At 46.0% G+C, this 14,522-nt stretch overlaps 1 protein-coding gene across 1 annotated transcript in view; it reads right to left on the bottom strand.

Moving 5' to 3' along the window:
* LOC121714171 (inactive dipeptidyl peptidase 10) overlaps positions 1-14,522 on the bottom strand; it is a 39,823-nt gene that overhangs the window by 21,718 nt on the left and 3,583 nt on the right. Inside the window, exons 2-5 of the mRNA XM_042099374.1 lie at positions 7,255-7,369; positions 5,371-5,466; positions 4,819-4,913; positions 3,932-4,003 (exon numbers count right to left, since the gene is read on the bottom strand). Coding sequence (XP_041955308.1) covers positions 3,932-4,003; positions 4,819-4,913; positions 5,371-5,466; positions 7,255-7,369 — 378 coding nt within the window. The remainder of the gene's footprint in view (positions 1-3,931; positions 4,004-4,818; positions 4,914-5,370; positions 5,467-7,254; positions 7,370-14,522) is intronic.

The raw sequence follows: 14,522 nt of genomic DNA, 5'->3' as shown, positions 1-14,522 counted from the left end.
GACAGAGAGAATTCTTATTTGAAAAAAAAAGAAAAATGAAAGTACCAGCCGACACCTTTAAAGTACAGAAGCAGAAGACACTGGAGAGGAATGCAGAGGAGCAGCAGAAGACACTGAACATGATGAACAGAGTTGGGATGTTGGAATTGCACACCCAAACAGTCTTCTTACAAAGTGCAGAGAGGATTTGTGGCATTATTATAAGAGAGAGCACCAGACATGTGGACTCGAGTCACATGACTTGGACTCGAGTCAGACTCGAGTCATGATTTTAATGACTTCAGACTTGACTTGATAAAATTCGGCATGACTTGCGACTCGACTTGGACTTGAATACTATTCACTCGAGACTTGACTCGGACTTTGCCTCTTTGACTTGTGACGACTTGACATGTCTCGAGTCAAAAACTAAATTTCCTGATCGTGGACCAGTCACCCCAGAGATGCTTTCCCTCCGCGACTAAAAAATAATTAAATAGCGGAGACAAGCGGCCAGTCCAGAGCACAGTTCAGTGCTGCCGCTACCCCCACATGCGTTACGCACTGTGTGTAGGGCACCAAGAGACAGAGAAACGACCAACATTTAGCTAATAACTAGTAGCTTTACTGCAAACTGATTTGCACTCTTGTTAGAGAACGTTTACAATGTCAAAATGCACCAACAGCATGTTACATAAAGATGATACTTTTCGAGTCCTCTCCATTAAGATCCAACTTGAACTTATGCTAGCCTACTCCATTTAATTGAGAACCCCATCTAAGCACGCACGAGAGGGAGAGAAAACGAGTGGCAGGTTCCAGCTGGCTTGTCATTGTTGATGATGATTGATATTTTCTTTTAAATATAAGAAACGTATAAAAGGAAATCATGAAGGCAACAAATACGAGATTAGGGAAATTGCGGATTTATCCGGTTCTCACTACTGTTATAAACTATGAGATCCAGGTCACTATGACATAGGCTGCACTCACTGTGATTTGGAAAGTGGACAAGAATATGAAGAGTTGTCTTTGCCTTTGTTTAATGGAAATGGTGAGTCTTGAAGTAGGCCTATTCAATAATTTGTTTACATGAAGCACATTGATATGCCGATTGAAACGCATTCCACTCAGCTAGCTAGGTGGCTACTGGCTACCAGGCTCATAATTCACATTTAATTGCAAACAGAAAATGTCAAGCAAGCATCATGTCATACATGCATCTATTTCCAAAGGAATGAAAGCTGTTTGTGCCAACTTAATATAATGCTTATCATTGTTAATATTGTGCTATTCATGTGGCACAAACAATGTTTGAGTTTGTGGACTAGCCATAGGAATGGAGCTGGTAAAAAAGATCATTATGAGAATGTGTGGACAGTGGCACATAATGGGCTTAAAGTGACAGTGCACCATTTACAAATGAGATAAACAGCATCACATGTGTAGTATTTCTTAAGAAATGAATACTTTAAAACAAAATTACTGTGTCATTATTATCTTTTAAATAATATAAAAGTGTTGACCTTGGCTTCCCTTATGAGTCGCCACTGGCAGACAGCCTAATAAATTGTTTGCAGGCAAATCTGTGGCCTAGCGCAGTGAAATGCCATCAGTCAAATTATTACTCATCCTTACAGTGGGCTCCGAAATTTGGAAAAACAATATTTTTATTTGTCATGTAGCTATCCATTTTGTACAGATTACTCAGGTATGCACATGTGTATATTGTATGCGCATGCATATATCGTAAAAGATTTCAAGACAGAAACATTGAACATATTTTAATCTGTATTTATAAAAAAACTTCTGTGGATTAGATGGAAGTGTTAAAATTATGATCGATAGTCTAATAATGCCATTATTAAGTGAAGAGTACCTGATGACTTGTTCAGGACTTGAAAAAGATTGGGACTTGGACTTGGACTCGACTTGGCTTTGATGAGACTTGGACTTGGACTCGACTTGCCCTTCTCTGTATTTACTTGGGACTTGACTTGGACTTGAGTGCTAAGACTTGGGACTTACTTGTGACTTGCCAAACAGTGACTTGGTCCCACCTCTGGAGAGCACCCACACACATGCTTCTTTCTCTCAGAAGCATTCACTGCAATGTCTCCACTATCAGTGCAACCATCAGACACATTCAACCCCCAACAATCTTTCTCTCAGTGGGTCAAATGTGGAGGGAGTGGATGGGCAAATGTGGAAGGAGTGGATGGGCAGACACTAATGTATAGTCAATCACAACACCATGCTCCTAATACACAGATAGATCTTTCAATGTGTCTGGTGTCGTGGAACTGTGAGTGTCCCCATTGGCTGACTGTATACGGTGTCTCTTCATCCATATTGCATGCATCAGAACCGTGACTAGCACACCTAAGAGAGATGCTCACAAGACTTGAATATGCCTTAAACGTCACATTAAATACCTATGAGAACCGTAGGTGGGTATTGCACCATACATCAGTATTCTAGTGATGGAATGCCGCACCCACGGAACATGGTGAACCCTGACTGTGACCGACTGGAGTAATATATCAGAGGGCTGTTTAATAAGGCTGAACTGATCCTAGGGATCCTCCACTCATTCGCCGTCTCCCTGCAAGTCCCCATTACTGTTGCTTTAGACTTCTACTCTCTCCCTGAGGAGCCAAATCTATTACGCACGCAGTTATTTGCACAGGCAGAGGGTCAGGCTAGGGATAAGCCTTCAGCAAAATACACTGTGATACAACAGAAAAGTAAGAGAGAGACAGATAGATAGAGAGAGAGAGAGACAGAGAGAGAGAGAGAGAGAGAGAGAGAGAGAGACGCTTCTCTTATTATTTTGTGTATGTGGTGGCCATGACACACTGGTCTTTAGACCACCTGGAAGGGACCCGTCCTGTAGGAGCTCAATCTCCCACACTTTCTCTCACTCCTTCCCTGAACGCCACATCCTCCCCCAGCCACTTTCTCAGCCTGTCACACTCTCTCAGTCTCTCTTACTTTGTCTTTTTCTCAACAACCTTTACTCTATGTCAGTTCCTCTTGCCATTCTTTCATATGAGTCTCTCTCTCTCTCTCTCATCCTCTCTCCCTCTCTCACCCTCTTTATTTCAGCCTCATTAAAATGCTGTGCAGACGCATCAGAGCGACTTCATTCCCACTGCCTCGTACTCCCCACGCTAACTCCCACATCTCCTCCTCCTCTCTCCACCTATTTGTTCTACATCAAACCGACCAGGCCTCCACAACCCCCCCAACCAGCCCCCACCACATCCATCCACTCCCTATAAATATTCAATATGCACACGTCTCTGCCTGATCCTCCTCCGAAGCGTGTGGCGCCACTCCGGCATGCTGCAGAGGCAGCCTCTGCACAGCGGCAGCGTTACATCGGGCCAAACTTCTGCCCCCGCGTCGGCCACGTTGGCCGCTCCACCCGCGTCCTGGGACAGGGATTAAAGAGCCCGGCCGCCTCTGTGGCCCGATCATCACCGCACTATCTGCACACCACCAGACTCGCTTAGCCGCAGGAGAAGAGTGGAGAGCAGCGGAGAGCAGCGGAGAGCAGCGGAACGCAGCGGAGCGCCCCAACTCCCTCTCTGATCCCTTGGCTGGCGTCCCGCGGTGTGTGAGGGGGCGTCCGTATTTCAATTGAATTAACACCAGTGCAATGTATAATAGAGGGACACTGTGCTTTAGTCTAGTTTGCAGAATAAAGGACTTTCATCAGGGCTGGCATATAAATAGGCTCCATGCAACAATGTGGTGACTTCAAAGACAATGAGGACAATATCAGAGTTTGTTTTGCAAAGTACATATGAATTCGAGATTATAAAAACTCTCTATTCCCAAGGAGATGACAGTTCTGATGGCATAGAACACATGAGGATGTCACTAGAGTTGAGATTTGGGATGAGGGTATGCTTTGTTGGTTGTCTTAGTGGTAAATGCTACTCACCTGACGGATGTTATATGCCAGCAGAATGAACCTCTTATCTGCAGACACGTTGAACTTCATACCTTCAGGATTCTGAGATAAAGACAACAACACGTGTGTGAATGCTTTGATGTCTCACTGTTCTTCCACACCCACATTCAGTACAGCAGAAACTCAGCAGAGCATTGCAACAGCGTCCTCTCTCACTCTAATGTGTCTCAGTTCTTTTGAGATTAAAAGTGGGGAGATGAGTGATGAAGGTGTGACAGTTCAGTTTGGTGCCTGGGAGGTTTTTTTCTAGGAGAGAAGCGATACAATAATGTGTGACAATAAAAAAGGGAGCAGCTGTGAGTGAGCGAGGCAAGCCCCCGAAATCCTCCGCCTCGTTTGGAGAGAACAGGAACGCTCGTGCTCGCGCTCGGCTCCCAGGCGATGACCCACATAAAGCTCTCCGAGTGACAGTCGTGCGCAATTCAAAGACGAGCCCCTGTTCGGGGAATCTCTTTGAAGCCATATGCTAGTGGGGGCGAACGGGAACAGCGGCAGGGCACATGTGGCAGCATTGGTGACGGTGGTGACGGTGGTGACGTGGTGGTGGTGGTGGTGGCAGTCGAGGAGAGGAGAGAAAGGGAACGAGGAAAGGAGGGGGATGAAAGAAAGAGATGATGCTCTCTCTCTCTCCCTCTTTTTGCCCCTCGCTGTGGATGATCCCCTCTTCCTATCCGCAGAGTGTTTAACAAGCACTCCATATTCTGCCGGCAGCTCGGGGCAGGACACTATTGACCGGTCCATTTGTCCAGCTGACGGCCAGTATGACTAAATCAATATGCACCGGTGCTGCTGCCCCAATCTTCTTACCCATCTTCAGAGAATGACAGAAGCCCCATGTTATGTGCCCGTGTACTCACAAGTGTGCTGTTGTCCAGTAGGGTGGACGTGAAGTTGGACTGCAGGCCGTAGGTCAACACCTGACCCTCCCTGGTTCGTAGAACCACCTCATTCTCTGTAATGGAGGGCAAAGGTCAATGGGTGTCACCTACAGGAGTCGGAATCAATTTCAAAGCAATTGCTGTGTAAGCCATTTCTTATGAGTTACTGATCTGAAGGACAAAAAAAATATTTTGCTGTGAGGAAGTGTGACATTTATGTGCAAATGTTAAAATGTATCTGTACATAAAATGTATGTAAAATTTACCTGGCAAAACATTATTTGCCTCAAAGATCTAATATGAATAATACACTGCCTACTGTATGAACAAACCATTCATAAGTATCTGGTATACAGAGCGTTCAGAGTGCCAAGTAAAGGCTTTTCCAAGAGTCAGCCATTATCATTCACCCCAAACAAATTAGGGGCAACAGAGAGGTTGCCAAAACAGACGATAATGGCTTGGCATGATTGTCGCACAAATTGGTGTCGGCCATTGATCAAGACACTGCACACTCCTCGGAACACTGACCGTTCAGCCAGCTCACACAGGGGTCATGAACTTTAAACCCACAACTCTCAATGTCCTCCACTGTGAGGGGGGACTGCAGGAAGAGGTGCGACTCATCTGAAATGAAAATGTAAAGCATGAGAAACAAACAAATAAGTCGTTTTTGTGAATTGTATTTGTAATGTATGCATTTGTATTCATAGCCCAAAGCCCAGCTGGTGGTATGGACTAGGCGTGATGAATGTGATGTCTGTGGTGTGGTGTGCATGTTTGACTGTGGTGTCTGAAAGGTTCTATGCTCTTCTGTGTACACTGAACCGGTCCTCTCTCTCCCTCTCGGTAACACTTTACTTGACGGGTGAGTTCATAACACATTCATAGCAGCTGTCATAAACTGCACAAAAAGCATTCATGACTGTTTCATTAAACATGACTCAACATTCATACCAAACCTTTCATGAATGTGGAAGACAGAACGACAAAAATGTGTCAAAATAAAAGTCCAACAATTGCAAAGCAGCATTGCCGTTTTTGTTCCTAACCTCTGACCTGATCACGTCACATCTGAGTCAATGGGCTACTCCAGTGCCAAAAAGACAGAACATGGTCAAGCAAATAATTTTTGTTTCATAAAAATGTATTTGTTTTATGATACCTTTGCAGATCTTTTGCTACTGGGAATGTCCAACCGTTCCAGGTTACACAAATACGGGTCAGCTGAATGTAGGCTAGTTTACCTCCCAGTGTTAAATTCAGTGATTATCACATCTCACATCACTCATTGGAAAAACTTGTTAACAGACTATATATCATTAGAAAACCTATCAACTACAAACTTAATCAATACTCAGGATACAACCTCTCCTTGGTACCCCTTTATCACCTACTTACAGTCCTGACCCTCTTTGCCTGAGTTCCATCTCCACACGATCATAACACACTTCATCAACAGATACACATATCATCGAACACTGGGCAGGGGAGGGTAGCTGGAACTATTATTGTTATTATTATTATTATTAGTAGTAGTAGTAGTAGTAGTAGTAGTAGTAGTAATATAAATAGCATCCCCTTCTTTCCCTCCCCCTTTTATTTACATTCTCTGATAAAAGAAAAAAAAAAAAAAAATCAGTGATTATGAATACTTCACAACTTGTATAGAAGTGACATTCGATGTAGACTTCATAAGATATTCATGAAATATTTACAAAGGCTGGAGAGAAAAACAGCAATGCTGCTTTGCGATTGTTGGACTTTTATTTTGACAAGTTGTCATCGTTCTGTCTTCCACATTCATAAAAGGTTTAGTATGAATGTTGAGTCATGTCTCATGAAACAGTCATGAATGCTTTATGTACAGTTTATGACAGCTGCTATGAATGTGTTATGAATTCACCCATCAAGTAAAGTATTACCTCTCTCTCTCTCTCTCTCTCTCTCTCTCTCTCTCTCTCTTTCTCTCTCTCTCTGCCTCTGGCTTGCCCTCAAACAACCCCCCAGCTACCCCTCTTGCTGTCAAACAACCTTTCCAGCTCCCTCTCTGCCCCCTCCTCCTGTCCCCCTCAAAACAACCATCTCATCTCCCCCTCTCCTCCTCCACCCCTCTCTTCCCCATCACCACTTCTCTGGGCTCCTACGCTGCTCCTGCATTTCAATTTCTTTCCCATCCCTCTTCAAACACTTTTTCTTAAATCCAATTGTTTTCACCGCATTCCAGCCTCCCTCTAGTTCCACCTCTCTCTCTCTCTCTCTCTCTCTCTCTCTCTCTCTCTCTCCCTTTCCCTTTAATCTCTCCCCAAATACTGTCCCCCCCCAACACACACACACACACACACACACACACACACACACACACACACACACACACACACACACACACACACACACACACTCCCTCTGCCTTACCAGGTGTGAGAAGGACCACAGCGAGGAGGACCAGAGACATGACGCCCAGGATCACCACCATGGCAATGCCGATTCCTTTCCAGTTCCGTGGAGGTCCACCTGAGCCCCCCAGGTCCTGCCCAGGACAAAAAGAGTGAGAAATTCAGTCAGACATTAAAATAGACAGAAAGAAACACACACACTTTCATAGACACACATGTGTGCGCGCACACACACTCACACACACACACACACACACACACACACTCTCAGACACAAACATACACACACAAACCACCCAAGCACAAACTCACAGACAAATACACACACACACACACACACACACACACACACACTCTCAGACACAAACATACACACACAAACCACCCAAGCACAAACTCACAGACAAATATACACACACACACACACACACACACACACACACACACACACACACACACTCGGGAGACAGCGCAGCTGAGGGAGAGTACATTAGCGCAGCTTCATTTCCTGAGCTCACAGTGGGGCCCGCTGTGGAGACAGAGACATGTGTATCAGAGCAGGGAGCCTCCAGGGAAGCGACTGGCTCTCCCAGCCTGGACGCAGATCTGGGTGATTGAGACATGCGGGCGGCTGCTCCCAGAAGTAGCAGGCGAGAGAAAAAAGTGACATGACAATGGTTTAATTGCGCGTGATTGATATCTGTTCATTTGCGCGTAATTTCCCCCGTGTTGCCACTTCATTACACCTGTAGCAGCGTTAATGGACGACAGGTGATGATGGATGATGAAGCAGGGCCAACGTCTGCGAGAGTGACCTGAGATCCACTATCCACCAGCCAGCCAGCACGCACTCAATCCACTGCCACTTCCATCGCTCTGCTTCAAGCAAGAGCACTCGTGCACAAAGGCAACAGGTGACCGCACAGTGGACGCATGTTCAATAAACATGCATAAAGCTTCGCAGAGTCGAAGCAGGATGTGAGGCAGCCCTCAGGACAGCCATTTGGCAACAGTGAACATCCCACCCCTGTCCAGCGGTGTCCACCACAGGAGAGCCTATCACTCACAGGCAACACTCAGGGCAGCATATTCATCACCATCGAGCGCCACTGCCCGGCCACTCAGAATGATGAAGAGCGCGAGTGGAAGCTGCGCTCGAGGTCCATCATGGAGTGTGTGCGTAAAGTGCAGCCCTCATCAGGATCCTTCGGGGCCCGTGGAGTGGGGTGGGGGGGGTGGGAGGGGGACAGGGGCCGTGTCCTCTGAGAGGGCCTTTGAGAAATGTACGTCCCCTTTCACCTTCTCCCTGGGTGGCCGGAGATGGAGGCTCAGTGTGTGTGTGTGTATGTGTGTGTGAAAGAGTTAGAGAGAGAGGAAAAAAGGAGAGATAGAGAGAGAGAAAAGGAGAGAGAGAGAGTGAGTGTGTGTGTGTGTGTGTGTGTGTGTGTGTGTGTGTGTGTGTGTGTGTGTGTGTGTGTGTGTGGAGGGGAGTGGAGAGTGGGCTGGGGGAGCCATCCATCCAGCCTGCTGCCTGACAGATTGTCATTCTGCTGGGCTGACCATGCATCACCAGCTGTCCCCGAGTGACTGCCCTCCATGGGCCATGAGCCGCAAGGGAGAGTCCATCGGGCTGGAGACACGCAAGCATAGGCAGCCATTCGGCAAAGGTCCACTCCACTGGAGAGCATGCGTCAGATGCGGCTTCCCACGGGCCAAATCGATCATGATTACTGTGGCCTGCGACATGAGAGCAGGTCTAAATTCTGATATGGGAGGGCTGAGACTCTATGGATGCGTGTTTTTTTTGTCGTTGCCCAAATCCCTGCTGCAGGACAGTACGGTTCATACATCACAGTCCCGCTATAGTGTTATAACAAGCGTTTCCAAATAAGACAGCAGCAGAGTTGGTGCACACAACTGATGAGTACATTTAATAAACTACACTCGGTCTGATCAAAGAGCAGTGCTCAACAAAACTAACACAAGATCTTTCTAATATCCAAATATGCCTGTGGTTCCTTAGTCCAAAAAAAAATGTCGGATTAAATCTTGTCTTAATTTTCCAGTTTTTTAAAAAGTAACTTTTCCCATCTAGGACAAGCTTAAAAAAAAATCTCTGAAAAAAACAAACAAATTTGGTGACCGAGCAGTCAAAGAGTACTTCTATAGCTTGTCTGGTTGCCAAATTGGGTGGCAGCCAAGTTCTCATCTTTCATAGATCTCCTTGGCCCAGGCTTCATAACATGCTCAAATTAAAACTGCTGTCAGCCGCGTCAGCGGAGACATCCAAAACACAATGTTTCTCCCCTCATCCCACACTCCCAGACCCAGAGAGAGAGAGAGAGAGAAAAAGAGAGAGAGCAGCCAACTCTCCCCATCAGTAACAGTGCTCCATTTTATGGCGTCTTATCTCACAGTTTCGTTTCCTCTGAAGTTAAAGACAGCATCACTTAAGCACTCCACTGTCTCTATAGTCTACAAGTGGCCTAGGTATTAGCAGAGGCAGCTGTAGCGGCTCTATAAACTCAATTAGCCCTGCTGTTGACTACACGTAGAGCCTGTTTTCGTTTTTGAAGACGTCCCCCTAATTAGGCTTTGTGAGCCATCAGTTGCAGAGAGAACTGGAAGATAGTGTCCCATAATGGATGCCTGTAGCAGACTGGATTCCCCCTGAGCCAAGAAATTAGACTACGCTTCCAATTAAGATTTCTTCGTTGTAACGTGGGGGGGGGGGGGGGGGGGGGGGGGGCACCAGCGTAAAATGAGACAGAGTTTCATAAACTTCAAACTTGCTAATGAGACATCAGCAGGATGGTTGCGAGTGGAGTTTGGGGGGGAGGGGTAATGTTGGAGGGTTTTGAGAGGGAATGAGCAGGGAGGGAGGAGAGAAATCCCTTCCTGAGCTAACCTGAGTGTGACCTGAATATATGACAGGTGGGGGCAAAATACACAACTCCTTGAACACACACACACACACACACACACACACACACACACACATACACACACACACACACACGCATGCACACATACAGGCACAGACACACATGTACACACACACATACAGGCAAACACACACACACACACACACACACACACACACACACACACACACACACACACACACATCCAATGTCACAAGAAATGGAATCAATGAAATGCTAAGCCTTAAAGGCAAGCATATTTCTCATTAGTGGCGCACACGCTCACAACAGGGTCTGGCGGCACAAGGACCTAATGAAAGTGTCAGTCAGCGAGGCGCTCCTGCATTGCAGAGCTGCCGAGAGTGGGTGCCCTCTCCCCTCGTCCAGAACAGCCCCAGCAAGAGGGAGAGAGGCCTGTCTGCAGGTGTCAAACTTCAGCTATGTGCGAGATATCATACAGAGCACAGCAGTCGTGCAGAACTAGAAGCCTTGCAACAACACAGTGGGAGGGCGGGGGGCGGGGGGGGGGGGGGGGGGGGGGGGGGGGGGGGGGGGGGTCGATGCTGAGAGCTCAAGAAGCAATTCCAGCAGGGAAACATCTATAAGTGGGATGGGGAGCGGAAGCCAGCTGTGTTATTCACAGTGACATGCGTTTGGAGAGCATCCAGGCTCTGAGAAAAATGACACATACGTAGAACACATGGCAGCCAAAACATCTCAGGTGCACACACAGGCGTCCTTATTGAGAAGGTATGACTATGGCTTGTGCAAAACGAGATTATGAGATTACGATCGAGATTACAATATTAATGCTATTCATGCACAATGACTGTTTCAACTTGCAGGGCCAGTAACATATAGTAGTTGCCAATACGAGCCTCGGGACACAAGTATAAGCACTACATTTGTTCCACACGATTCATAAATTAGTCTCGGGGGGGCCCTCCTACACTCCGTCTCCTGCCTTGGTGGCTGTAAAAAAAAACACACACGATAAATCATCCAGAGCCCAACTGGAGAACTAATGAAGCCCCTGCATGCTCAGTTGACTGTCGTTTGCATAATTTTGTTACATCTAGTGAACCAAACAAAACATAGGCAGTCATCTCATGTCAGCCAAAAAGGCCCTGGTAATTGAGCAGGCCTTGGATGTTTGGGAGAGTGACGTAAGGAGCAGCTTCATTGATAAGCACATCCGCCTGAGAGGCCAGAGCGGTTTACAATGTCTTGATTAACCCTTAAAAGGAGTACCGTCACACCGGTGTGACGGGAATGTTGGGAAATGAACGTTCTAAAGAATATCTGGGTTCATTGAATTCAACATAGAATTTTAGAACCTTCAATTGTTGCGGAACTTAGAACGTTCAAAAACCTACACCTTTAAGGGTTAAGTGACTGACTGCCATTGATCTAGTGACACAATTGCAGATTAACCCTCATGTTATCCTTGGGGTCAATTTGACCCCAAGCAATGTTTAACATCATAAAATATATGGTTCACTTTTTTTTTTTTTGCTTCATGTTTCATGACTTTTCCTCAATTGAAGGGTACAACAGAGTTACCATGACATTTTTACAATAATTTGTTTTCAATGTCCTGTACAAATATTTTGTACATTGATGTTCCTTGGGGTCAGTTTGACCCCAGCTGTATGAAACATAGGATACATGAATATTTGACACATTATGGATATTATTATTTGAATAGTATGAGAACATATTGTTATTATCATTATTACATACACAAGTACATATTACATATAAGTCATTTTGTCAGGACTGTATAAGTCAAAAGGGGAAGCAACAGCAAGCCTTTGGGCTGCTGACACTGGATGGGCAATATTGCCAGCCAGGGTTCCAAGGTTCATAAAGGGGTGTGGGGGGGGTGGGATTGTTTTGTAGGGCTTTTGATGGTGGCTATTACACTCTTCTTAAGTACCTGTCACAAAAAACTGGGTAACAATATGAATTATAGTCATTTTCTGAGGGTTTATTTAGCTGTGGTCAAATTGACCCCAAGGATAAAGAGTGTCGGTAAGATTTGAGGATAACACAAGGGTTAACATATATTTCATCACTAAATTTGCAGTCTTGCCAATTTGTCTTGGTGGCTGAAAATGGCGGCCATTAGGCGAGTTGCAGTTTTAACTCGATTTGCTGGAGGGGTATTTGCTGACCTGTGTTGGTTCCGTGCTGTGAAGTGAAGGCTTAGTTTGACAAGACAGGGTGTTCACGTGGTGATGTTATTCAGGGTTGATAAATGAAAGAGCACAGCCCTTGTGTTCCCTCCTGAGGAATGATCAGTTTTTTGCTTTGATGATCAGGTTTGTGCTTTCCTTTAGGACATTCAGTCCTGAGAAAGTAAAACTGTAGAGATGTAAAGATTAAAGTGACATAATAAGCGACAGCCCTCCTAATGCCGTAAATGTATGCATCCCACGATACTGTTTCTTTCATATCCTCATTGCGTGGTCTCACCACTGAGGTAGACATCAATAAATGTGATGCAAACTCGGTCTGATCGGACCTCAGAGACAGGAGTGAGAAATTCAAAGGAAGGAACAGAAGTAATTCAAACTGACTCTATCATCCGCACTGCAGATATAGCGATGAAACCAAAAATCGTTGTCATCTCATTCAAATTCACAACCGGTTGTGTGTAAATGGTTGCTTTTCTGTGCCTGTAATTGTATTTTAACAAGGACACATTACAACCGAGTGGTGAGGGATGACCTTGAGGCCAACGAGACCCACCGGCATATTGCTGTGCGGGCACATTACTCCTCTCAACATATGCTCGGCTTTCTTCTGCCAAAGGCAATGGGGGCCAGTGGTGCGGGTCGTCCAACTAAATTATCCGCGGTGCTTATGGTGTGAAAAAGGGCTTCTCTGAGACGCTGCACCCTCCCCAATGGGGACAGAGAACACACACCAGGGGTGTGTGTGTATGTGTGTGTGTGTGTGTGTGTGAGGGGCTGCTGGATGCATCCTTCGCCGTCCCCTTGTTACCACTGCCATGCAGCCCCAGCTTCCTGTGTCATGAGCAACCCTGCTGCTGCTGCTGCTGGCTTCTGACACTTCCCACCTAGCATGAACACAGCATACTGTACACACACAAGCAGCACACACACACACACACACACACACACACACACACACACACACACACACACAAGCATCACACACACACACACACACACACACACTCACACACACACACACAAGCAGCACACACACACACACACACACAAGCAGCGCACACACACACACACACACACACACAAGCAGCACACACACACACACACACACACACAAGCAGCACACACACACACACACACACAGACACACACACACAGCACACACACACACAACACACACACACACACACACACACACACACACACACACACACATAGCACACAGGTGGCATCAGTGCCATCCTGCCTGCCATCCCCCGCAAAACCCTCCTCTGCTCCTCTACTCTTCTCCAGTCAAATTCACTTCCTCTCTCTCTCCCCCCCGCCCTTTCTCTCTCTCTTTCTTTCTTTCTTTCTTTCTTTCTCTCTCTCCCTCTCTCTCCCAACCCACCTCTCTTTCATTCTCTCCCTCTCTCTCTATCTCTCTCTCTCTGTTTGCTCGCTGACACTGCCTTTTACTTGTCATGAGAACGCATTCTTACATACAATATGCAGTCACTCTGGTACATGAGGCATGATTGCATTACGTCACTTCTGCTGTAGCTAAACGTTCATCTCACCGTTTTATCCATCTTTAGCAGGCCTGCTTCACTTAGGTAAAGCACTGCTACTGATCAGCGTCACATGATGGACAGTCATTAAATCTTTATAAGGGTAAAGACAGCATAGGCACCACAGTGGGTTGCAGGAGGCGGCCATTCAACTGAGAAAGCACTGAATGGCCAGAAACACGCCTTGGCATTTGGCAGTGGTAAAAAAATGGGGGATTAAGTGGAGGTTAGTTGCTTATGGCACCACTTTCTAATCTAGAAACTTGGCCGGTATGCAGTACTTTAGAACCCAAGTGAAATAGCCTTCACTGTTATGAGCATGGTGAGTAATATGAAGGGAAGCAGATGACTGCAAGCGTCCTGTGCTTGACCAAGAGAACAGTATCCGAATGTGCGTCAGACTCAGCGCATGCTGTATCCAGCACAGATTTTCCCTTTGTGACTCAAAAAATAGTTAGATCTATTTTATGCGCATGTCTAATGTATTCACTGCTTCAAATCACTATTACATGCAGTAAGTGCAGCTTTTCCCAACATGATATAAAAGACGAAGTCACAAAAGATCAGTGAATGTAACAATAACACTGAAATTAAATGTAAAGTTCTTAAAAGGCC

This window comes from Alosa sapidissima, chromosome 7 (assembly GCF_018492685.1).
Source record: "Alosa sapidissima isolate fAloSap1 chromosome 7, fAloSap1.pri, whole genome shotgun sequence".
NCBI lineage: Eukaryota > Metazoa > Chordata > Actinopteri > Clupeiformes > Clupeidae > Alosa > Alosa sapidissima.
Note: the sequence above shows the minus strand (reverse complement) of the source record. Positions and strands in the feature narration are given on the sequence as shown.